Genomic DNA, 25,813 nt, shown 5'->3' on the forward strand with positions numbered 1-25,813 from the left:
AAAATATACTGTCTTACTTGTCTGCACTTGTCATTATAGACAAAAGTAGCAGTGGTGCCTGTAATTAGGGTACCCAACACTTCCCATTTTAAATTGCTGGGTTTGGTTGATTATTATGTTGCTGAAGTTCTGCTTCCATTTCTGCCCTTGGATTCAGGCTAGAAGTTTTTAATTTTTTTAGCAGTCATCAAAATATGTTCAGTGTTTTCTAAAATGAAATCAATAGTTAGTCTTTTTACAGCTTCTCGGTAAGGCTGTGTAAGGATAAGGATAAGCAGTTGGTTAATGGAGAGAAATACACCCTACAACACATTCATCTGGCTCACTGTTAAGGGTCACAGCTGATTGGTTTTGTTGAAATATTTCTATTTCATTTTTTCAGACTTTTGCTGGAGGGTTACATTTTTGGTAAGACTACAGAATTATGAGCTTTGTGCTCATATTTCCAACTTTTTAAAATCCCACTCATCTACATGGCATACTGATAGCGAGGATGAAATTAAGCCCATGAATTTTCAAAGTGTTTCATTTGATTAAGAGGTAGTAACAGCTTTAAAAAGAATTCAGCTTAGCAATGTGGGAAATACCATGCTTTTCTGGAGAAAAAATATTGACTATTAAACTTCACATTCTTCTCACTGGTGTCCAAAGGAGAATCGTAGAACATCTAAGTAGGGGCAAGTTCAGGTACTTCTGGTGTTTCAAACACCAGAAGCGTTTTGTGGATAGTATGTTTTGGCAGAGGTACAAAGAGAATGTGAAGCCAGAAGAATTCTGCAAATCTGACATTGGTGATAGCAAATTTTGCCATTGGATGACACAATACTGTTGTGTATGGTGCCAGCCTCCCTTCTTTGTCTCTGAATGTGTGACTTCAAATTTGGCTGTATTAAAACACTTGCTTTTTTTGTGGTTCCGGCTTGATTGCTGGCCATTTCAGTTATTCATGTTTCACCAGTGGAAAAATGCACGTTTGTTGTGCAGGGCACTGATAAACCTCTGCACTCCATTATATATTCACTCTCTGCTACAGGTGTGCATCATATTTTACGTCATGCAAAACCAAGAAAAGGCTTATTGTTTTCACTTTGTGTCATCTTTCTACTTTCCCCGTTTTTCAGAGCTCCCTCAGTGAGAAGGCAGATTCCCAGCTAATGGCCATGCCTTACACAGACACCCGCCTCAGGTAAGGCAGAACAACTCCTTTGTTACTGCTTTCTACTTAATAACCTAATTTTTTGCCAATAATGGTAGAAACCGCCGGTTTTCACTTTATCAGGATTCTTAAGCCAGGTGCTAGCTACATTTATTGGCATGATTTCTGTCCCTTAGCAAATAACTGCTTCTAATGATTTAAACTACTCTTGAAGGGATTCCTGTATCACAGCTGGGGTCTTTCTACCAATGAGAAAACCTTTACTTCACTGTACAGAGTCCCTTCCTAAAGAGATTTGAATTTTTAGGGAAAAAAAAGGGGTAATTGTCTTAGGACTGTCTGGGGGAACGTAATTAGTTTATAAGAAGGTTTCAAAGGGCCGTGAGTCCAGTAAGAGGAAGGTTTCTTTCACTATTTCCAAGCACCAAATTGTAATGACAGAGTATCATTACATCTTATTTGTATGGTTTGTCTCCATCTGATTTTCCCTGATGATGATTAGAACACACTAATCCCAACTTGCCTGATGCCCCCTGCCTGCCCCCACCCCTAGCTGTCATGTCCCTCTTCCCTGGCAACAGGACGAACTGGAGAGAAGAGCTTAAGGAAATGGAATTTCTCTCTTCTGAATGCTCTGTGACACAGTTTAAAAGATTCTCTGCTTTGAAGTGCTAAAGAGGAGTACACAAGCAGAATGGAGTATAAAGGGGACTTTTTGCTGAGAACACCTGAAATGTTGCTGTTGGAAGTAAGACAGCTGTGGCCCTTCCATTTGCATTGCTGCCTTGAAAGCAGGATCAGCCTGGGAGAAAATAGCAAAAATAGCAAGCTGCAGGCAAACGTTATGGAAACCAAGCTGCCAAATTTTGGTATGTCTTGACTTGCATATCTTGAATGATCTGAATTATTAAAAACAGTCTGCAACATCATGCAGCTCTGCATGGAATAATCTGCTGTGCTCAGAAGGAAGTGAGATTGTATTATTTTTTTTTTCAGATGGATGATGTTTAAATGAACAGGACCAGTGAGTCATGGCAGCTGCATGCTGTGACTGTCCTGAAACTGTCATGAACATAGAACAGATTTCCAGTTCCTCCCAGAGCCATCAGCTATTAGATGCTCTATGCAATTGTAGAACCACAGGGTAGTTTAGGTTGTAAAGAACCTCTGGAGATCTCTAGTCCAACCTCCTACTCACAGTAGGTTTAACTTGAGATTTACTGTGTGTCTCTGTTAGAAGAGACAGTCTCCATCTCCGTCGTGATCTTCATTAGGAGGCTGAGGACTGCACTTAGAGCCCTCTCAGCCTCTCCAGGCTAAACAAGCCCTGTTCCCTCTGTCTCCTGTCTCTCCTGGTACCTTCTGTGCTCCAGGCCCTGACTGTAATGCAGCCTGGTAAGTTACCCTCCAGGTGCCCTGCAGGCTGGTGTTCAGCTTGCCTGCCAGCACCCCAGGTCCTTTCTGCAGCGCTTGTTCCTCATCTCTTGGGCACACAGGAAGGTGCTGTTCATTCAGTTTTGTCGTTGATGCTACCCCTGTGGAGTATACGGTCAAGGTGTTTATTTTTTTAATATTAAAAAAATATTATTAATACTGTGACTGGAAATTGAGTGACCTTTACCTTCTACAATATCCTTGTTGGTGACCTGCATCCATGAACAGGGCCACATTAGCAGGATCTAGGTTTGTCTTTGTAGCGCTGACGATACCAACATTGTCATGTTGGTCCTGAATTCCAAAAGAAAATTGATGCACTGAAAAGTACTGCAGTGAAGTCAAAGCAGAAGAGGAAGATAAAAATTCAAGATGATTTCAAAGAAAATCATGAGAGCCCCTCAGCTCTCTATAGTCTATTTCAGAGCTTTCTTCAGGGGTAATTTTGATGAGGGTTTCTGCAAGTGTGTTTTTAGGGATCCAGATACCAAACTGGGACTCTTCAATTACTTTCCTGTTTCTAGATTTTGCACTATTAAAACTGTGGTTCTTGGTCCATATAAGGCACCCTGTCCACAACCTCATTCCTTCTTAAAACAAGATGTGCAACATCCTAGTGCTCGGCGATGCGTAATAGGGTGCCCTTCGAACTTTTGAAATAAAGACTCCTTGATCTCCCAATAAAAGGCCAGTCTCAGCACCACTGTTTTGGATACGCAATTAAATATGATACTTCCTTGTGATATGGTAAGGTGTTACTAAAACACCTGGTAGCTTTGCACCTGTTTTCAGATCTTAAATTCCTCCCTTCCTTTCATGGAGCAGTCCATTGTGGTTACCCTTAGATGCTCAAAGGTAGGTGCGCTGTAATACCTGTAATCCACTGGTGTCACTTGGAATTTGGGACTAGTGTTAGACTGGTTCTATGGACCAGGAGAGCTTTGTAAAGGCTCAATGCTTTCCAAGTGCTTTGGAACAATTTTATCCCATGGCTGGATTTAGAGTTATAAAAGGCTGTTTTTTAGGTCTAGCTGTGTCTTCTGGAGTGTGGGCGAGCAAACGGATCTGTGGGACCTGTTTCAGTTTTCAGGATGTGTTTTACTGAGCAGTGTGTGGGCGTGATGCCTTTTATCACAGTAAAACTTCAATGCTGAATCTCAGGGGTGGTTTGGTGGGCCGACGTGTTTTTTGGAATGAGTAATCAAGTTCACATTAGCTCCAGTCTTTGTTTCCTGTGTGTGAAGGATGCGATCTGATTCCTCACTTGCGTAGCTGTGCTAAAGAGGACGTACAGGGTAGAGCTGCCTGCTCTTGATCCCCCAGGGCTTACACCCCCAATCCTGTTAAAGGGCAACTGGCTTGGCAGCTGCAGTCCTTCGGTTGCAACGGGACTGTATCAGCAGTAGGAGAGGAGATAATGATGGTCTACTATTACTGCTGCTCGAGAAAATCACTTGATGATAGATTTGTGCCTTGTTTTGGGTGCATGGTTGTGTATATTTTAGAAACATACCAAAATAATCTGAATTAGCCACCATAGTTTAAACACTGTGTCAGCAGAAGACAGCTCGGGAGGGATAGCCTAATCAGTGTGTTTGCCACAAATACTGCAAACAGACGGTATGCTATTAAAGTGGGAAAGAATTAAAATGACTGGTTGAAGGTCCAGCTAATGGTGTGTGTAAATACAGCTTTCCAATTTGATTAAATATGTTACTTTTGAATGAGATTGGAGAAGTACACATGATAGCAGTATGTTCATGGAATTTCTCACCTTTCAGAGATAAACAATGGATAAGTACTAGGATTGTATGACTTGCCAGTGTTCTGGTTTAGGATGATGTCTGATACATGTAAGACAAGAATTGGGGGGGGGGGGGAAGGGAGTGAGAGAGAAGGTGGGGTTCTCACTTGTCAGTAAATGAAAAGCTCTGTTTATACTTTGCACTTATTTCAATTTGAGTGGTTTGGATTCTTAGCAGTAAAAAGAAAATTAATAAATGTTTTTCTTTTATTTTGAAATTACATTTCATTCTAAAATTTGCTAAAAAAACTATTTTCAGAAGTCATCACAATTTCTCAGATACTTTAGGTTGACTTGAAACTTTTTTTTTTTTTTCTCCTGTTGAGCTAGCAAGCAGATTTTTGCCAGCCTGAAAAACATGAATAAAATTAAGGCTGGAAAAGTTTTCCACAGCAAGACCTTTAAAGTACCTTGAACTTTCAAAAAATGCCTAGTAGTTTTACTGTTTTCACCTGTGTTTAATGTTCCTTATGCTTCTCTCAATGGATGAAGAGCTGCTGTTCTTTTGAATATCAGGTCTTTAAAGTCATTGTCTCACTGAAGTTAACTGTCTTGTCTAAAATAATTACCTTCCCCCCCCTTCTTTATTTCAGCAGGAACTCAGGGAATGAACTGCAAGTGTATTACGCTTCTCCAAGGAGCTATCAAGATTTTTTTGAAGCTATTCGCAGAAGGGAAGATACATTCTATGTGGTGTCATTTCGCAGAGTAAGTATAGTAGTTGTTCAGTATTGCCTTTTATGTGTATCCATAAGACTGTTTCTGACACTGAGTGTCTTTCTTTAGAATACAAAAGATGACCTAGCCAAGGTTGAAGCTAAATGTGTTTCTTCAGAAGTGACACTTCTGTACGTCCTTTACTGTAATATGGCCAGATCATGCATGGTCTTTGCAAAATATGCCCATCACAGTTAGGAATGGGAAGAGGGCTTTGCAGAAAACATTGTAGTGCTGGGACAAGGCAGCACAAAATTGCATGAACCTTGTGGTTAAATACTTATGCATGGGTAGCGGTCCAATAATCAGAATAGTTAACTGGATATTTACTTTAATGGGTGCATAAACCTTCTGTGCTTCTGGGTATAGGAATAAATGTACCCTATGCACAAATTATTTCTGCTAGCTTAACATAATATTATTTCTGCCTTCCCCTATAACACTTGCATTTGCAGATTTTATGTGTCGCATATTGCAGCTGTACAGGCCTGTGTGCAGTGGCACAGTTTTTCTGCTGTTTTGTGACTTCTAAGTCAAGACAGATGAGCAGTGCTGCTGGGGGTGCTGGGATACAGCATAGGCTTGTGCTACAGCTTTGTCAGGCACAGCCTCACATCTGCAGCATAGTTAGTGACAGTACAAGCTGTTTTAAAATGGAATTCCAGGTGTTTGATGGCACTTTCTGTACTGCAAGCTTGGGTGGTGTTGAAGCCAGAGCAGCTGCAGCAGTGAGAAGCTGCTTGGGATCTGGTGATGGAAATGATCATGGCAAACAGTGGTTGAAACACCAGCTGGGGGTTGGGAGAGTTTATTCCCTCCCTTTTGCAGAGGTCTTGATGAGTCCTTAGACATGTCTGTAATGCATATTTGTCCCTGGCTTGAACCTGGGGTCTTGGCTTATGAAGCCTCCTGCCTTGCTGTTTCGCAGTTGTGATATTAGATGAGAATTGTTATATGCATGCTCGTGCCCAGCCATGGTTTTCCTAGGACCCTGCAACTCTCCATTTGTTTCCTTATTATAGAGTGTCCTGAGAGGGGTCCCAAGGTGGTGGGGAACAAGCAATTGCTGCTAGAACAGCTCATCCAGCTACAACCAGTTCAGTGTAAGAGCACACAGATACGCGTAACTAGTTTTAGCTGTTTCTGTGTTGTCATAATTCTGCCAATTTGTAGATGCCATAGGTACATAGGTAACACAACCACCTTCAATATGCTTTGTGGTAGCTTTGTTAATTTGTGAGATACATGTCTTTAGAAAAGGTTCAGGCAAAATAAAAATAACGGTGCTCTTGTTAGGATTAGGGTTTTATGCAGAGTAGAAACATGTCCAGTCTTGGGATTACTGGGTTGTGTCACAAGGCTGGAATTTTGTTATTAAATGTTTGGCATGTTCTGCTGTTCTTTCAGCTAGCAACACAAATAGAGCCGGCACCAGGCTCCACATATCCTGAGGATGAGTAGAAGGGAGTGGAGGATTGATTATAAAAGTTTTTTCTGGAAACTCAGAACAAAAAGCAAAATAGCGTTGTCTAGTTCTTCCTTTGCGGCCGTTGCTCTAGTCCACCTGAATGCATGTACTGGTACATGGGTTCTGTTTATGCTGTCGGATTAATGACCTGGAAGTTGTCAGCTCTCATTTCGACTCGCAGAGCTGTCCTTGGAAACAGTGTGTCTTGTGCCGCAGAATCCCTACTGCTTGGCTCTGCTTTATTGCAAGGAGAGGTGCAGGGACTTTAACCATCCATGAAGTTTATTTGGTAGCAAAGCTGTTGGTATTTCTGTTTTATGAATGAAAAATGTCCTCAAATTGAAGGCATTTTACGCATTACCTCATTTATTATTTTAACAGGGCAAACCTGATCTAGTGACAAGCTCTGCCCTGAGGCACTTTTAAATGACTTGCTTGGATTCTTTTGTGAGTGCAGAAGAAAGGACTCCTGCACAGCCCGAGGGAGGGCTGCTATCAGCAGGCCCCCAGCCACGAGGTGCCCTTTCACCTTCTCCTGAGTACCGCTGGCTCATTTTCTTTGGACCACAATTCCCTTTTCACTAATGATTAGGAGCTGAGAGAGGGGACTGGTTTCCTCCTCAGCGTTCACTTGTGTTGCTTGCTCACTTGTCCAAGTTAGGAGGCAGGGTCTGGAGATGATAGACTTTGTTCTCTCTGGCTGTTTGCCATGCAGACGCTCCCAAACACTCAGTAAGCTGTTAACAGCCATATACAAGAGAATAGGCATCATCCAGTTAAGAGTTCTAGGATATGGATGGTTCTGGTATTGGTGATGGTGCTGCTCCAAGCGCGAGGTGGGACTGGATCTCCAGAGATGCCTTCTACCTGATGTCTCTGGGATCCTCTTACCACACGCTATCTGCTCTGTGTGCAGTATCATCTCTCCTGGGTGCATGTGCTGAAACATAATTCCTTTTTTGTGTGTCTTCTGCATGTTCTCACTTGCACTGCAGGAGCTGTGACCTGAGTTCCTTGGATTTTCTAGAAAATGGGATTTGCTGGGGCTGCCCATACCTCTCATGTAGTAAGACTCAGCCAGGGCTTCTGGAGACACAGAGTAGAGAGGAGCAAAGTTCACATGCACTGTGTCATCCTCTGGTACTGCTTGTACCTGTAAGACTGAATTTCTCATGATCTCATCGATTTGATTTTCTTTCCTTGCCTTGGAAGGCTTGCATGTCTGTATGTTTACAGTTGGAATTTGATTTTGTTTTTAAGGAGGAGAGAAGAAAATAAAGTAGTATTTGGTTCAGCTGAGTCCACACAAGAAGCAGGGCTTTCACTCTGGGGAGTCTAGAGAAGTTAATTTTCTCCTAGTGCCAGGGGAATCTGTAATGTCATTTTTAAACAAGAAGAAATGTGTAACTGACAGTGAGTAAAGAATTCTTGAACAGAAGCAGAGTAGTCTCCCAGCTCCGCCAGGCCTCAGCGGCCAACATCCCTCATAGGCAAGACTTGCCACCATTTATTTCTTGGGATGTTAACTTGTTAATTTAATTTTTTCTTGCTGCTTAACTTTTAGGAAACCATTGTTTTCAGCAGTCATTTAGCATTGCAGAAGCTGACACCTGGCAATGTAACAAAATGTGCGTTCCCAGCTGTATATCTTCACAGCTGTGCCTTCTGCTCCAGCACTCAAAACCTGTGTCTTTGTAGCGTGCCTCTAATTGTGCTGTGTTGGGTTGGCTTTGGGAGCGTGTTCAGAGCTGAGAGGTCTGTGCAGCAGGTACCAAGAGAAAAGTTGTGCTTCGGTGAAAAGACTATGGCAATTTGAGCTCTGCCGCAGCACGTTGGAGTCTCCAGCTGGCATTGAACCTTCCTTCCGTTTCCCCCGGGTCTGAGATGCAGGACTGAGAGCCTGTTGCTCTGCCAGCACCTTTGATTTCTGCCCTTTAATGTCTGTGATACCAAGTCTGCTTGATCTGTTCTAAAACCCCAGTGGAGCACAGCTATAAAATTCAAGTTAGTTAGTACAACATGCTGTGTCAGGAGGGAGATAGACACCTGGCTGCTGTTCTCCTGTAAGCCTGGCACCCAAACAGTTCTCTCTCAGAGCTCACATCTGTTTGGCCATGGAGTATTCAGACCTTGAGATTGTTTCTAGAATTACTTGAATAGCTAGGCTTAATTTGAAAGGTAATTAAGTAAATCATGGGAGAAAACAAATCTGTTCCAATTTACTTTGGCTGGTAAATGCCACTACAGATCATTCTGCTCTTGTGTGGTTAGCATCAGAGTCCCCGCAACTTGCGGTGGTTAAGTGGTACATTTCCCCATCCTGGAAGACTCTGCCAGTGACCCTTTGATGACATCTCTGCAGGCTTATTAAAGACAGTGACTTTTTTAGGGTAAGGATGTAATTACTGTTTTTAAAGAAAGCGTGGCTTAAAGTTGTTTTCACTTGGGAAACTTAGAAGGCTACTAGCATTTCCTCTCACTATTTATTTCAAAGCACAAATCACTCCTGGTAGCAAAGTCGCCAATTACATTTAATGCAGCGTTTATACGCTATTGTACACTATATTTCAGTAAAAAAATTAGATATTAAAAGGTGATTCTGGTTATTATTTCTTAGAGCAAGACTGATGCTGGCCTTATGGAAATCAATGGCAAGCCTTTACCAGCCTCAGTAGGACCAGAATTTCACTTTGTAACTTTCTGCTTCAGTGCCATGGCACTTCAACCATAGACCTTCAGGGAAGTGTGTTATTATGGATGTGAATTTCTGGACTTACAAGCCAACATCTGCAATGAGCATTTAAGGATTTCTCAAATTCTACAAACAAACTTTCATTTAAGTCATTAAGCCAAATTTAAATCAGAACTTTTGTTCATTCTTTGTGTGAACGCTGAGTGTGCTAGAAATAAAAACATCTAGGTTGTGTTTTGCTTTTGTTGGTAATAAGCCTGTGCTTGTGCTGTGTTAATTGAATTTGGGGTGATACTTTCAGACAGTAAAAGATTGTAATGCCTAGCTTTGACGTGCTTGTGTAGCAGTAGTTTGCTGTGCGGCACACACAATTCTGGCAATAGTTTGAATTTGTTCAGAGAGCACAAGTGAGGCAGGTTCCAATTCACTGCACTCTTGATGCCATCTACGTCCTGCAGGCAAAACTGCTTTGTAAGAAGTCGGCTTGAGATGATGTTTTGTAGCCAGAAATTCAGTCCTAACATACACTTTTCTCCTATTTTGTTGCACTTGACAATGGGTGTTTTTTACTGAACAAGAAGTTTTCTGCTGTTGACTTTGTTTGTGCATTTTTGTGGACTGGGATGTATAATTTGCTCTTTCATTCAGATAAAATACATTGATTAGACTCGCATAGTCCTGCTGCTCCTAAAGACATGGTAGCTGTTTTATATGTTTGAGTCCTCTGGGTTTGCAACTGCTGCAAGTTAACATGCAGATTTTTGAAAGATTTTACAAAATCCCCTTGCTCTTGGGGAGCCTGAGCTTAGCTATGCAGAGCAAAAAATTACTTTACCAAGGATCATAGGATTTTAAGGTCTTGTCCTATATTGTATACAGATGCTGAGAATAATACCTGTTGAAAGAACTGAGTCTTGGGGCATAGTATTCATGATAAAATTGCCTGTCTTTTTCAAAGCAGAGGTCACCCTTTAGCCTGTCCTCTCTGTGAGGTCAGCCCTTGCCTCCCTGGGAAAATCTGAAAAAGCAAATAGTGTGTGTGATTGTGCTTCAGTATGCCCTGAAGCTCAGTGAGCCGGCCTCTGTCAAAGTACAGTTGCATTTGACTTTCAAATTTGAAAATCCATTATGAAAACCTCCTGTTTCCATCTAAGGGTCTTGAGTGAAAATGAAGTCTGGACTGCTGCATTCTTTGTTATAAATTCCCTCTTTTCTGGCTAAACTGTGGATTCTCTCTGTGTCGAGAACTTTCTCCTCCCAAGTCCCAGGTGTCCCTGTGAAAACAGTGAAGCAAGCTTTCTTTTTGGTCTTCCTCAAACTGTCATCTGTTCGAGTGCAGAATATTTCTGGTAGGTGGGGAGCAGGGAGAGCTGACAGCATATCAAAGGGACTAGGAGGTGGTGGGGAAGAGGGTTCTCTGTCATCTTTTGCGTACTCAGCTGGGAAAGATGTTGCTTTTGGTAGCATCTTAGTCTAAAAACCTCCAGAAACAACTTCAGGAATCTAAAATTAAGTCTAAAAATGTATGTTGGTATATAGAGCATAAATGGCCTTACCTCATTCCTGGAATTATCAAAATACACGTGTACGAGAACAACTCCACTCCCCATTTAGGTAACTGGGAACTCAAAAGAAGTATTTTTAGGTTTACAGCTACAGGCCAGCAGTTCTTTAAAAGCCTTTTCTATCAGTGCCGTAGTGTTTTCCAGCAAAACCTCTGATCGCTTCATTATTTCTCACTTGTCACTCTGAAACACCTAGAAGTTGTGTTCCTGTGTAAGAACATACTTTAAGGAGTGAAGCAGCGGAGGGCTCTGCGTGTGCTGCAGAGAGCGAGCAGGCTGAGCGGAGAAGGAAGGAAAGGAGCCAGGCAATGAGACATCTTGGATGTGCAGTGGGTGGAAGCCAAAGAGGAGCAGCCAGCAAGTACCAGCTGCAGTGTGGCCTCTTCCGGGCAGCAGCTGTTTGGCTCCGCCAGATGCAAACAGTGGTTAGGACGGACCGGAATGAGAATGCAAAACGCGTTTCTGAGAAGGGAGGTAATGCCTGTCGCATCAGACATCCTTTGGAAATGTCTGTTCTGTTCCCGGCTCTCCAAGACGTTTTGGAAGCAAAGTCTTAGTCACTCTGATTTTTATCTCCTTGGGTCCCTTTGAACCGCACTGTCCTCCAAATAAAATTGAGAATGAATGTGGTGTTGAGGACAAATGTATAAGCAGAGACAGAAAAGTCACTTGAATCTCTCTGGCATGGAGCAAAAGATACTTTTGGGTTTTCTGTCTATAGTCTTGATTCATTTGTCTTCTGTATGGTTGCTGGAACTTCATGAATCATATTAATGCCGTCACTGGACTTCTTTCAGCGTTATATGTCCCAGGCCTAACTAATACTTTGCTATTTTTAAACTAGTATTTGGAAGGACAACATACACTGTAGATAATTATAGTGAAAATAAAACATACTGCAAAAAATGTCTCCAAAACCCAAACTGGTTGCAGACAGATGTGACCAGTAATAGTATACATGTATTTAAAATGTGCTGCATGTTTGACAGACAAAGAGTTGTGGGCAAGAAGTAGAGGAAGATTGCTGGTTTTGGAAGGCCTCTGTAAAAGACCCACTGCTTATGAAATTGGTGTGGACATAGGCTAGAGGAGTATAATTGGGAAGTGTGGGAGGAAGACGTGATTATAAAGTGGGAATTGCCTCCTTGGTAAAGGAAGTGACAGCAGTATCTCACTTATTAAGAATAGAGAACAGACAGTTGCAGACAACAAAGTCAGCAGGAACACAAGTTTTTCCACAAACAAGGAATGTGCGTTCAGTTAGAGCAGGCAGCGGAAATGCAGCTCTGAAGCCGTTCCTTTCCTTCAGGAAATAACCCAAGTTTAATAATGCATTAATAATACTTTAATAATGCCAGATAATAATGTGTTTTTCTTTAATGACAACACAGTATTAATTGAAGAAAAATTGGCTCAGATTATTCTGAATGGTTCCCAGAAGGGAATGATGGGCTTTTGCTTATGATCTGTAGTAGTTTTTAGTTATGGAGTCGATGCTGACGGAGCCCTAACTGTATAAAGACATAAATGATACCTTCAACTCTCGAGCTGCAGTAGCCAGTAAAGCATTGACCTGTGTTTGGTAGGAATGAGCTGCTTCATGTAAAAAATGACCTTCATGATATTTCATTTGCCTTGAATGATAGTATGTGCAGTGAGCACTTTGAAATACCCATGCTTATTTTCTTAGTTGAACTTCATACTTCCACAGCTTCAGACTACTGTTTTTTTCTGTTCCTTTTCAGTTTTAATATCTGACAGCCCAGGCAGAGTCTTTACAAAAGTAAAATGTGTAGAACTGAGATGTTCTTGGTTTTATTTGGTAGTCTTTGTGTCCACAATAGAAATCCTACCTCTTAGTGAATGTTAATCATTACAGCGTTACATTTGAGAGCGTTATTTAAAATCTTAGGCACAGTTCTAGAGTTAATTCTGGTCAGATGAAGTTATTTGCTTCCAGTTTGAATTAATCCTTCTGCCAGATTTCTAGCTGGACAGCACACAAAGCTTATTTTATGAAGTAAGAGCCCAGGTGCTATTATGAGTGTATGCGGATTATCATCACCTCCCACTGGACCAAACAGAACACTTGTGGCTTCCAGGTTTTATTTTTAAATCACTTATGCTCCTTAGGACAAGAAGTGTGATAAAATAGAAGTAAAATTAACTGTACATTTTTATCTTTAAACTGGCTTTGAAACTCGTAGCTAGCTTTAAAACTGTTTGAGAGCGGAGCATAAAATTTGTTTTCTACTTCTGGGACTCATGGTTGGTTGTGGCCTGTCTACCGGCATGAGTGATGTAAAGACAGAGTAGTAGTTGCAGAAATTCACTTGCTCTTATAAAGTGTAGGAGTGTAAGGAGACTCTTTGGCACCTAAATCTTCTCTCTGTGAATACTAGAAAGCAGTAGGGCCTTCTCCCCAGAATGCAATCTACTTTTCCTTCACTGTGCTTTATCAGGATGGATCTGTTGCAGAAGTGTATGCTCTGTGGCTAAACACTCTTTCTTAAGAGTCCTGTATAGGTGTGTCTGCCTATGTCCATAGCAGCTTCTCACCACTTAATTCTTTCAAAATATACTTCCATACCAGCTTCCAGTAGGGTTGACTGGTAGTTAAAGCGGAGAGATGGATCTGAGAATGAGATCCTTTTGCTTTATGCCTGATATGGCTTGCTCCTTACCGCGTAGCTGGATAAACTCCAGTTTCGCCAGCATAGCTAATGGAATCTGTCCGGCTTTGGGTCAGTGATAAAGGATTTGGAATACCTTGGGCTAAGCCAAGAGATTTTTCATGTTGGAATCCACTGTTCAGGAAATCCTCTTTGTGTTTTGATTGCAAATGTTAAAATGTGCTTATGAATAATTCTGGTCCTAGAAAATACTTTTTTCTCATCAAGAGAAGGCAAAGCTATGCTGGAGGGGCACATGAACAACCCGAACAGCATGTTGCACCACGGTGAGCCGGAGGTGGAAATGGCCTGTCTGTTAAATCCCATGGGCCACTGCCCCTGGAGTTTGGTTAGCAAAGCTCTGCTAAGCGTTGCATTGCATAAGTGATTATTATTGTTCCCTGGTTTTGTGACTATCCAAAATAAGGTTTGAAGTGTCAGCTGTCTCAAACAGAGGTGGTATCCAATGTGAGGAAAACAGTCTAAGCTGGGTGCAGACTGAGAGCTCACTGTGTGCAAGGAAGGTACACAGGCTGCCTTCTCTGGATCTAAGTCCGGCAAAGCTTCTGTGCATTACACTGTTAATACTCTCTGAGACTCCAGAAGTGGACATTCCCAAGCTGTTCCTCACTGAGGGTTCCTTCCTTGAACCTTGGCCAGTGTGGAGGTTCCTGGGTTGAGTCACTTGTTAGCGTCTGGGAGGCCCTGGTTTAATATCCTTTCCAGGAAACCAGTACAGAGCTCTCCTGCTGTCTAAGAACAGTCCTAAATGCTCGGACCTGGGGTTTTACATCAGGATCAGGAACTCAGCAGGTAATCACTGGGCAGGTGACTGCTGGAAAATGAGGTTGAAAAGGAACCATTTTGCTGTCTCAGGTAGGTCTGGGGCCAGCATCTCCAGAAGAGTATCTTCTTGCCATCAGGGAAAGACACTGTGGGTTTATCTTTCCTTTCGTAAACCATCTGTTTGGTATTTGCTTACCAGATGTAAGCTGTAACTCCCCAGCAGGCAACCAAGGTGCTGCATACAGTCTAGGCAAGAGGTTTCCTAACTTCACAAGCTCAGTTTCTGAAGGGGCAGCTTAGAGAAACGCGTACAAAAATTAAACAGGACATAAACATGCTGTCATTTGGAGAAAAAGGGACAGATGCAGCAGTACACATTCTTGGTGTAAAATTTTGACAAAAGCAGTTACTTGTGGCTCTAGGAGAGTAAGAGGAGGTGCGAAGAACTACATTTACACAAGCACAAGGGAACTCTTCAGGTTCAGGCTGAACACAAAGGTGATACTACAAATGCTAAAAAAGGAGCATTAAGCCAGCTGGGTAAACTGTTGCAGTGTTGTGAACAGGGTATTTCTGTTTCAGTGTAAAGCTGGTTAGTGTCCGTTTGGTATGGCAGTCCAGGATGAGGGCTTTACCTACATCGTGTGACTGGTCAAAAGGATGTAACAAATGCATGTAAAAAGTGGTTCATCTCTACTTCATTGTCATTGTCTTGCACACATGTGTCTGCAAACAGGAGAGTACCGCTGCAGACCTTGTCAGGGAGAGCAGCCTGATGTCCTGTATGTTCTCAAATATTAGCATTTAGTTCCCTACAGCACTGCTGTTCCTCCTCAGCCATCCTGGCAGTTACAACCACTACCATCCATTAGCCTCCGTGGATTAGCACTTCTTCACCTGGATCAAAACTGACAACCCTTAACATAGTCTCTCCAAATCTCGATAGCTGATTTAAGAATTCACCGGTTTGTTTAGAAAAGCCACTCCCAGTAACTTAATTCACATAGGAAATAGACACCTAAGAACAAGAATGGTCTGTAAAAGAAGGAAAATAAACCCAGAACCCTGTACCTCGGCTACGGCACCTTTTGTTTGATTCTGTTACAGATCACCTTTATCTGCTTGCAGTGCTTTTTCTGTTTGAAAACAGAAATCCTGACAAAGCCTTGATGCAGCTGCTTTGGCTTGTATGAAATTACAGTGTCGAATCTGACCCGTCAAACGATGCGTTGCTGTGCTCTTTGTCTGTGTTTCCCTCCCAGTAATGGCATGTGCAGTTGTTACAGGGCTGTGTGCACTTTTGATATCCTTATAAACAGATTTCTGTGTGATCAGAGGGAGAGAGGAAAATGATCTGCAGCTCGGGGACTGCCTGGAGTTCAGGTTGCCTTTGTGCAGGTCAGGGATAGCTCTGCAGAGCCGGGAAAGGTTCAGAGGGCAAGAGGGAATGGAGATGAAAGGGAGCACATCCACCAGGATGAAGTAACCTCAGGCTCTTGCTCTTCTGTATACCCTCACGTTGAGGGTCTGATTAGGTGTTTTCATTGAAGAGTTGGGGTAAAAGAGAACAGAGACTACACATACTGAATTGGTTAATGACAAGCTGAGTGGCCCTCCAGCTGTGCTGGTGGAGAGGATTAGTAGTTAGTGCCTTCAGGGTGCTCAATACCTTTCTGATATTTTGCAGTAATTGTGGTGAGTCCAGGATGTTCCAGCTTTTTGTGTAGAATTAAAACCACTACAGTAGTAAGAAGAGGGGAGGGTTCATATGGGAGCGTAGTTCAGATGATTAAAAAAGTGCCGGTGCAATCGATGCTATCCACATAGTGAAATCAGTTATTTTGCCATAGTGTTTGTAGCCTCAGTGTCTAATGATGTACTTACTCGTCTGAAAACCTTCATGCATCATTCTTCACATCCTCCTTCTATGATTAGAATTCCAGTGGAGCCTTTCTTTGACCTGAAAGTCCCCCGTATTTTGGAACAGTTGGAAAAGCTGGAAACTCCACTGGCTTGGTGAAATGTTGTCAATGGGACAGTTCATTTTTAAAACCCACATCTATGAAAACACAGCTTCTGTGGTTCTCTGATATGGTTGCATCATACTTTGCAGGATATTGGCAGAAAATGTTGAAATTAGCTTGAGACTTCTTTTTTCACAAGCAAAATGTATGTAATTAGAGTACTTCAAGGCAAACGCATTTATTGTATTTCTAGGTGTTTAAGTTAGTGGTGCATATCAAGTGAGATATGCACAGATAAATGCGGAGAACTGCACACATTCATTTGTTTGGTATCACTGGCACCATCTCCCTTTACACCAGAGCTTCTCAATAATCCTTAATGAAAAATATTTTGTAAAAATCTGCTTACAGTCTTGTGCAGTATTGCCATTTTGTTTTTCACTTGCTAACAATTGCACTCAAACTGTGAATGTTCACAGAACCGTGGGAGTGTGCTGGAGGGACCTCTGCAGCTCTCTAGTCTGAAGTGAGACTGTTGTCAGCACTAGATCAGATCAGCTCTGGCTTGATCTAGCCAAGTCTTGGGACCCTCCGAAGACAGGGAGACCCTCCACCTCTGCGGTGACCCATTGCAGGGCTGCACCACCTGGCAGGGGAAGAATCTGAACGTCCCAAACCACTGCGCTTGGCGTGTCATCTGGTGCTATGGAATTTGGCTCTGATTTCTCTGTAACTCCCTTCAGGTAGTTGTAGGTAGCTCCTAGGTAGGCCCCCTTGTCTCCTCTCCAGCAGAACACATCCTAGCCCAGCTCCCTTCATCTCTCTTCCCAGACCACGTCCCCCAGACCCTGACCATCTTCATAGCCTCTACTGGCCCCTCTCCAGTTTCCCAACATCCACCTTTGCCTGGGAGAAGGGGACCCAAAACTTTACATGGTATTCCAGCTATGGTCTCACCAGTGCTGAACAGAAGGTGACAAAACTTTCCTCAATGCCCTGGCTGTGCTGCCTAGATGTGGCCTGGGGTTGCTTGACTTGCAGTGTTCCTCCAGTACTTCTGTTTTTCTTCCTTGATTTCTCTGCATCTGGGTGTTTTTTCTTAAATCATTTTGCAGACTGCTGTTGCTGCTTTATGGACTACCAGGCACCACAAATTCTCGTGCACTGCGTAAGGCTTCTTCTCCACTCAATGGAGGCAAAAAAGCTCCCCTCAATTTTTCCCACCTGTCCCAAACACCTACCATTGCATGGACTGAATTTCCTTCCAGAGGTGCCTCTCTCCTTCTGTAGATTTGGAAGGGAGCCTAGACGACTCTGTCAGACAGCTAAAGCTGGAAAAAATTAATCTCATCCTAAGTGGGGACATGAAAGGCTTCTATTTGCTCAAGCCGTTATGTTTTAAATGTGGTTGAGAGTTGGCAAGTACTGATAGAAGAAAACACATGGGTCTCCAGGAAGAGAGACAGGGCCAGCCTGAAAGCTGTAACCTGATGTGTCTTTTGAGTAGCAAGCATCTCTCTACATTTCTATCTTCCTGAAGCTGACCTTTCACTTTCTTTAATCTAATCTGGTGCCTGTGATCTTGCTAATTCAATTGCTGTGGCAGACAGGCAGTTACTCACATGGTCAGTCACAAGATGGACAAGGAGTGCGATGTTCTTGCACCACCTGATACCCCTGTTTATCCTTTATCAGTCAGGCATCAGACCAGGACACAAGTAAATTATTGTTGTCACAAGAGAAAGCTTTTTCTAAGGAAACTGCTGTTTTGGTCACAAAAAGTGCATAGTGCTTTGCCTCCATCACAGGGCTGTAAGGTTAGATGGCCTGTATGAGTTCCTACAGCACTGTAGTGAAAAAAAAAAAAAAAAATGCTGTGCTTTCACACTGTTCGAAGTTGGATGATTTCTTCTCTTTCCTAGCTACATGAGCAGCTTCCAGGATTTTTTAAGGGTAAAGACCAGTGAGTCAATTAAACATTTTGCCATCACCAGAAAGGAGAGTTCCTGTTGTCAGTGTTCCCTTGGTTGTGTGTGCTCTTGTCAGATCCATCCTTGAGCCATTTTATCGTGTGGGCAGAAAAACAGCCTGAAGAGTTCAGGGGACTTGCAGGAGGATCTGACGATTGCCAGAAGGTTGGCAGGGAAGGTGCAAGGGCTGAGGGATGCTGAAGGAACCCTCTGTTTCTGGTGGCCATGGGGGTCTGATTGCTCAGCCCACCTGTAGGCTATGCCCAGCCATTCTAAAGTGCACTTTTGTAAGGTAGGTTGGGGGTGATGAAGGAAGCATCCTCAACATCAGGCACCCAAGATCCTTTTTGCCACAGAATGTGAGTTAATCATGTAAGTTATTTATGCCTTTCAAGGCCATTTCCATTAGGTTGTTTTTGTGTTTTGGTTTGAGGTTTTCTTTTTCGGGGAAAAAATGTTAGATATCTGTAGACCCTCTTCCCCCCTTATAAAATTAAGTCTGTTTCTAGAACTGATTTACGTCTTCCTCAGCAACACTAGAAATTCAAACAGAGCAGGCACTTGGCAACAAAACTGGACTCAGAATTGAGATTTAGAAGTGAAACTTAGCTACAAATGTGAAGAGAAGGAAGCTCATCAGACTGGGGTAAATACGAGTTATGCAAACCAACAGGCAAAATAATGGAAGGAAACTTCATCTTCATCCTCTAGTTTTAACTGAGATTATTAGTAACAGAGGTGACAGCTTCTTTAATGTTATTATATTGACTATCTCTTTAATTAGAAGAAGCTATGAATAGTTGATATATCCTTAGCCATACAGATGTCCTGGGATCAGCAGAATGAGAAACATCTTCCAGCAAGCATCTCTAATGCAGTACACATTGCACAGATTAAAACGCTGCCGTCAAATTTAGATTCAGCCCACTGCATCTTGATATTAAAACCTTGTTGACTCTGAACCAACATTTGGGGAAAAAACAAAAGGCGGCTTGGATCTGGAGCACCAGCCCTGGCCCGAGTGTGCCAGACCACTGTCCAGCCATCAGCAGCCTAGGAACTCTGCCTGTCCCTGCTGCCAAGACGTGCAGAGACGCACCCAAGTCTGGGCTGAAGTCATTACAGAGCTCTGGGTAAATCTAGGGGATTCAGACAAAAATGCAGTCTTCCTGCTGACTGAGAAGAATGTTTGTTTCCTTGTTATCTGGTTGTGTTTCTTTCTGTCTCTCTCATGTTCCTTTATTCTTGAGCTTTTGACAGTGGCATTTGCACTCTGGGAAGTTTCTATAAAGGCACGCTTTTGTTCAGCTTTGGCAGAATGTGGAACAAGGGGGAAACAGTTTGCCATAGTGAAATCAGAGGATGGAGACGGTAGGTCAGTAGAGAAGGAAGAGCACCCGTTTCTTTGGCTTCCTTAGAGAGATGCTTCTAAAGCCGCTTTGACCAGCAGGAACTGACAGTGCAAATGGGACCTCAATTTTTAAAACCAGGTCAAAGGCAGTTTGCTGAAAGTACTGCCTGTGTTTATAAAACACCTTTCTGCCTGTGACCCAAAACATCATTTCTGCTGGGAGGCAATACCCCTATCTCAGTGAAGAAGAATTACCCTTGGCGAGGTTAAGAGGTATATTCAGGTACCTTGAGCACATGAGGCTAAGGGATGGGGGGCAGGAGGAAATCCCCAGAGGCTCAACTCTCACAATCAGTCGCTTTTCTCAGAAAATTGAGGGATAACAAATATTTTGAACAGATACTTTCCAGTCCTTCTGATGTATGTCTGTGTAGCTGATTCAACTTCCACAATTAGGAAAGGTTTGTTGCTAAATTCCTGTACATCTACTGCACTTTCAGGAGCAGCATCTCTTTGGCTGCAGATGAGAGTCGGGCTGCCACTGTCTGCTCGTGGGCAGTCGAAGGCAAACACCAGCGAGTGCGGCTGTCCCAGTGGGGAAAACAGAGAGGGGCATCCTCTGCTACTGCCCTTTGCCTTTCACTGCTTTTGGCCTAGAATTTAATTCAGACTGTTACTTTATTCTCTCCTGTCATTAGCGTTGAAAGCTATTCCTGGTTTTTGCCGCTCATTGCTTTCCGGTTTTTTGTTTCCTCCTCCATATGCATTACCCTCCCCAGTGAGTGTATTGCCAGGAAGTTAGAAGCAGTCACGGATCAGTAGATGGATCGGGAAAGGGAGAAAGTCACAGTAACTGTGATATATAAGTTGCTGTTGGCCAAATGTCATTTTATTCCCTCAGACCAGGTTTGAATCCAGTACTTAATGTCCTGGCTGCAAAGGACGCATATGTTCTTTTTTGCAGGCACTGAAATATGTTCTAAGATAAATCCCATGCTAGGTCTTTAGCTCAAGAATGCATCAGCTCACGTGCAGCATTTGGGCTAATGAACAGTTTTGGTCCTTTTGTAAAGTATGATGTAGCAGGTACCTACTTTTTAGAGTAATTAACAGCTTCTGTAAAATTGAGTTTTGCAGTCTAGCAGTATTTTCATCCAAAACTTTAACTGTATATTCACCTGTGCACCAGTAATAAATATAATTGTTCTTTTCTTGAGAACATCTTTTGGATCCATTTTATAAAAATTGCCCTTGAGACCGAATCCTGCATCTGTGTTGTGGTCTGTTCAGCTCTTTGCCTGAGCTGTCCAAGATGATGAGTCTGCTGCACTGACAACTGCAAGTGATCTACTTCTTGCCTTGCCGCTATCTTACGTAGCGTGGAGATTCAATGAGGGATGCAAATAAATGATTTCTGTTGCTGAAGAAGGCAGTAATTTCAAACCAGGGCTGGATCTTGTGCCATATGTATTGTAGGACTGAACACACTGTGATCAAATGAATTGCCATGATTTAAAAAAAGGTTGAAGTCTGGACTCTACTTGGCAGTTGTTTCTGGTTAGGAATTTAAAGTTCTCTTGCATTCCCTACTTACCTGGGGGTGGGTGGGGATGGGTTGTATTTTTGCTCTGTAAGAAAGGATGCTTTCTTCTCCTTTGAAGAGAAATTGTTTTGTCAGAAGAGTGTGCAGTCACAGATCGTGTGGCACTTCATGGGATTCTCATGTGTATGTAGCCCCGATTGCGATCAACATCTTCCTCATATGGTCTTTCCATGAGTGGTTTGCGAGTTAGTAAGACAGGGAAAGGGTGAGGTAGAAGTATAATCTTGACAGACTCTTCCAAATCTGAGACAAGGTCCTTACAGATCGTAGAGATGCTGGTTAGAAAGACCCTCTGGTCCAGCCTCCTGTGTGAAGGAAGGCTGTCACTGATGCTGTGTGAGGTTGGCTGTGGCATCATCAAGTGGGCTCTGAAGAGCTCTAAGGATGGAGGTCTCACCACAAAGTGAGATCAAAGTGTTGTGGTACTTCACTGTCCTTTGAACTCAGTCAGAACAGCAAGCAGAAGACAGCCATATTAGCAAATGGATTTTAAACCACAGTGTTATGTTGATCCAGCATTTGGAGAAAGCCTGACATAAATTTCTTTTTACTCATCCAGCTTCTGTTTCATGGGAATTCTGATCTAGAGAGAAATCAGGATTTACAGTCTAGCCCATCTCATGATGCTGGATCCAAGGAGCGTGCCCACGAAACCACATCACTTCTGCGCGTTGGTTGGCTCTCTGCTTATGTGGCAGGGCTGCAAAGGCAGCACAGCGGAGAAAAGGTGTTTGTTGATAATAACTTTCCCTGCTTCAGTTTGTGTTGTGTGCGCTCTTTTGGGACTCCAGCTGGGCAATAATTCTGGGAATCCAGAATTTTTCTTATGCAGAAGACCTGAGGTCTTGCAAGCAAATATAGAAACTTTGGGTTAACGTTTTGTCAGAGAAGCAAAGAATCTGGATTATATCCTTTTTGGTTTTACTGGACCTTATTCACATGCCCTACCTAAATTACATGGTTTTGCAATTACAGATTGCAGTTGCAAAACTAATAGCCTGCAGATGCTATGCAAAAGCAGAACTCTGCTGCAATGAATTAGAGAAGGAGGGGGAATTTCTTTTTATGGGTAGTAGTAATAAAACAATTAATTCCTTTTGAGTCTTACAACTTTGTAAAATCTACAAAGATAATTGACAGGCTGAACTGGGAGTTACGAATGAACTGCATTTCTGTGCTTATATAGCCCGTGGGAAGGACAGAAAATGGCAGAGAAACATAATTTTCAAATAATTTGGAGTAAAATTTTTAAATTTTATGATGCTGGTTTGAATGAGAAAGCCTTTATAAGAAAATTTTATCCTTATCCATCATAATAGGAAGAATTTTTCCACCAGTACAGGCTGGTTGGTTTTTTGGTTTGGTTTTTTTTGGTTGTTTTTTTTTTTTTACTCTTCATGGAAGCTTAGAACTGAGAACTATCCATATAGGCTTATCTTTTCCAGTTTATCTTGAAATTCAACTAATTTCCACAAATAACACACAAATTATCAAAGCATTTTCAAGTCCTTAAAAACCTTCCTATATGATTTTAACCAAACTGTTTACTTAACCATAGAATTCTGTTCTTCACATCCTCTTACTTTGTGTTTAGGAATTTTTTTTTAATCTGCTGCCAAACCAAAATTACATCATAGCAAATGCATGCATTGTTCTTTACTTTCAGGCCTTGCAAAGCCGTTCTGCAGACAAGTTTAATTGGCTGGATTTCTGTCCAGTCTCTGTCCTGTGCCCTCCTTGTTCACATGGCCTTTCTTTTTCTTTCCTGTACAAGGGGGAAAAGACAAAACTACAAGGAAGAGTGTGTTTATGGTAGATATAAAGTCCAAATGGGGTGCCTTCTCATTTTCTGTTGCAGTTGAGTGGCTTTGCTGTGCCTCCTGGTGTGCCTAATTAACATCTGTACACACAAGCTTCTACTGACTGCGATTTCCTGGAGGATTTCCTGTTCGCAGGAGGAGGCTGACGATATTTAGTGCTTTTTGTTTAGGATGTGTTGCAAGTCAAAAGTGAGAGTCAAAAAAGCTTGGACAGAAATGAGGCGGGTTCATCTTGGCTAACTCCAGAAAGAGGAATTTGCAGGGGGACAGGGAGCTTGAGAATAGCCAGTCATTTTGCAGCTGGTGTCACTTTGTTAACAAACGAAGATAGCTGTTTCGGTAGGATGGAAGGGTAGTGGGCCTCTCTTCCAAAAGTAGGCTTATATTCTGATTCTTTGAAGGGAGACAGGATTCCTTCTCAGAGGCCACTAGGTAGATTCTACAGTTTGACTCATGGATACCTAATTGCTGGCATATTTCAGTGTTATCGTAAGGCATAATTCCTCCTCTTCAGCCTTGGAAGTTGAATAAAGGGATTGTAAACCATGAAAAAAAAAAAAAGAACTGAATAGTATATGAATTTTTTTCACCTTTATATGACATCTGCTTTGCAGCTGTCTTTGGTGCATCTAAGTAATACTTTGCATTATAGTCTGTTGTGTATTAGAAACTTCTTGTGTTGGTCTTTTCAAACCTTGATGGAGTAATGAGATCCTCTTGCATTTTTATTCTTGCTTTCTCAATTGTAACTTTGATCTTCTACATAGAGGGAACAGAGTAGGATACCAGATGAAACAAAGGGCAACAAATTAAGCAGGAGCATGTGGGTTCAAACCAAGGAAAGGAAGCAATGTGTACAATAGAAGTAGACTTGTGGAACTTCTTGCAGAAATGTATTATAGGTGATCTAAGTTTACATGTATTCAAGGGAGGACTGAGAAAGTTCATGGAAGAGAAATCTATTAATACCTACTAAATATACACAATTCACATCTTTGTTAGAAAATCCCTATAACAGTAATTGAAAACGGTTGGTGGCTGGAAGACAGGTAGGGGAAGTTGTCATATCTGTGCGTGCTGCTTGTTTCCATCTTAGCAAGATGAGTTGGTTTTCCTTGGAGGCAGAAGAGGTCAGCATCAGCTCTGGGGCAGCAGCAGGAATGCTCAGCCCAGGACAGTCAGGAGGAGGAAATCAGGAACAGCTTCAGCAGCGGGAAAGCTTAATTTGTCTCAAGTCATTGTGGAGCTAGGTCCTCTGGTTTTATACCTGGAAATATTTTTTGTTGTTGTTCTAAAATGGAATCATGGTGATTGCTGTTATGTCTTAGATCTTTTGGGAGTCAAGTGCTGCTGGAGGGATGATGTGAAGAAATGTCGAGACGCTCGCCGTCCACTTAAAAATCTAAACTAGGTGTCTTTAATTTGGCCTCTGTTTTTTAGGTTCCTTTTTGTCTTTAAGGCAGTGTAACATAAATTCAACCCAAAAGGAGAAAGGACAAAAAGTAGCTCTTGCTTTACCCATGTTTGCAGTCTCCATTTGTGAACTGCAGAGGAGGACACGGTTCATTCACAGCAGGTCCCCATATCCTTGGTAGTCTCCATAATGTTTTTAGTTCTTAATCCAGAAGAGGTCCTTTGCTGCTGGTTCTCCTTTCCAATAAGAAAATGCTCCATAGTTGAGCCCTGCTTGTAGAGAAGCAGCAGTGCTGCCACTGAAGGGAGTGGAGGAAACTCCTCCGAAGGAAGCTGGTGGCAGAGTGAATTTTCCATTCTGCTGAAGTCTCTGGGATTTTCACAAGGCTCTCTGACTCACAGCGAGGTGCTTTCCAGTTAGTTTAGTTTTGGAGCCCAAGCCACATCACATCTGGCAGTAGCACAGTTGACAATAAAAGGCACTAAAGACTTCTTCATTAAAAGGTCTCTCATGTGGGAACTAAACTGGATAGCAACTCCCTTTTCTGCAGGGACAGTGACCAGAAAGAGTTCCAGAGTGCAGTTAGGTGTTATTTGTAAAAAATGGTCTGGGAACGTCAGAAAGGTGTAATCTTACACTACAGGACATTTTATTGACTGAGGGATTGAGCTGCTTCTGGTAAAACGCTTAAATAAAAAGCATATCTCATCACTTCATTGCTGTGTGCAAAGTACAGGCTGTAAAAACCACCTGTGCTCAGAAACACTGGGATTGGAACCACATCGGTGTGAATAGGAGTGCTTTGGGCAAAAATAAAATCAGAAAGAGAAGCTCCATTCCCACCACTTCTGGGAGCTTTCCTGTTATGGGACAGTCCCGTCCGCGCTGTGGTGTGTGTGGCCCTCCCCACCCCAGATAGGCTTAAAACTTAGAAGACTGAGTAAATTCTATGATTAGGAGTTGGGAGTTGAATTCTCGAATACAAACTGTCGTCTTTAAGTGTGCTGCAAAACCAAACAGTGTTAATATATGCTAGCTAACCTCCAGTTTAATACATGCAGAGCTGGTACTCTTTCAAATTAAGTTAAATAGTTATTGTTAAACGCCAAGCAGTAAAGCTACTGGGGCCTCCCAAGGTGGGCTGTCAAGAGTGGGTGCAGAGACTGAGACCTTGTGAATTTTTATTGCGGGTTTTCTGTGGATTCCTTGCAGTCATTATCCCACCTTTCACTCACTCCCATAGTCATCTTTGCATGTCGTGGATTCCCGGTAAGGATCCATGATGGGGTGAGTAAATCTGCTTGGATTTATAAGTTCTACCTTTAAAAAAAAAAAAAAAAAGACACAACTGTAAAAACAAGACAGCTTTACTGTTCATGGTATAATGAGCAAGTATT

The 25,813-nt window shown here is 42.3% G+C and overlaps 1 protein-coding gene and 1 long non-coding RNA gene across 3 annotated transcripts in view; both read left to right on the plus strand.

The window, feature by feature from the left end:
* The window catches only part of ATF6 (activating transcription factor 6), an 81,716-nt gene that overhangs the window by 27,922 nt on the left and 27,981 nt on the right, over positions 1-25,813 (plus strand). The window contains exons 13-14 of one of the 2 annotated variants that reach the window (XM_080407016.1): positions 1,122-1,186; positions 4,988-5,102. In XM_080407016.1, the coding sequence (XP_080263142.1) occupies positions 1,122-1,186; positions 4,988-5,102 (180 nt within the window). The remainder of the gene's footprint in view (positions 1-1,121; positions 1,187-4,987; positions 5,103-25,813) is intronic. The other variant, XM_080407017.1, reaches the window with a different exon arrangement.
* Positions 1,195-4,464, plus strand: LOC308071512. The gene is made up of 2 exons (XR_013931234.1): positions 1,195-2,025; positions 2,153-4,464. It is a non-coding gene; the product is annotated as an uncharacterized lncRNA (long non-coding RNA).

This window comes from Falco punctatus (genome assembly GCF_963210335.1).
Source record: "Falco punctatus genome assembly, chromosome: 11".
Taxonomy (NCBI): Eukaryota; Metazoa; Chordata; class Aves; order Falconiformes; family Falconidae; genus Falco; species Falco punctatus.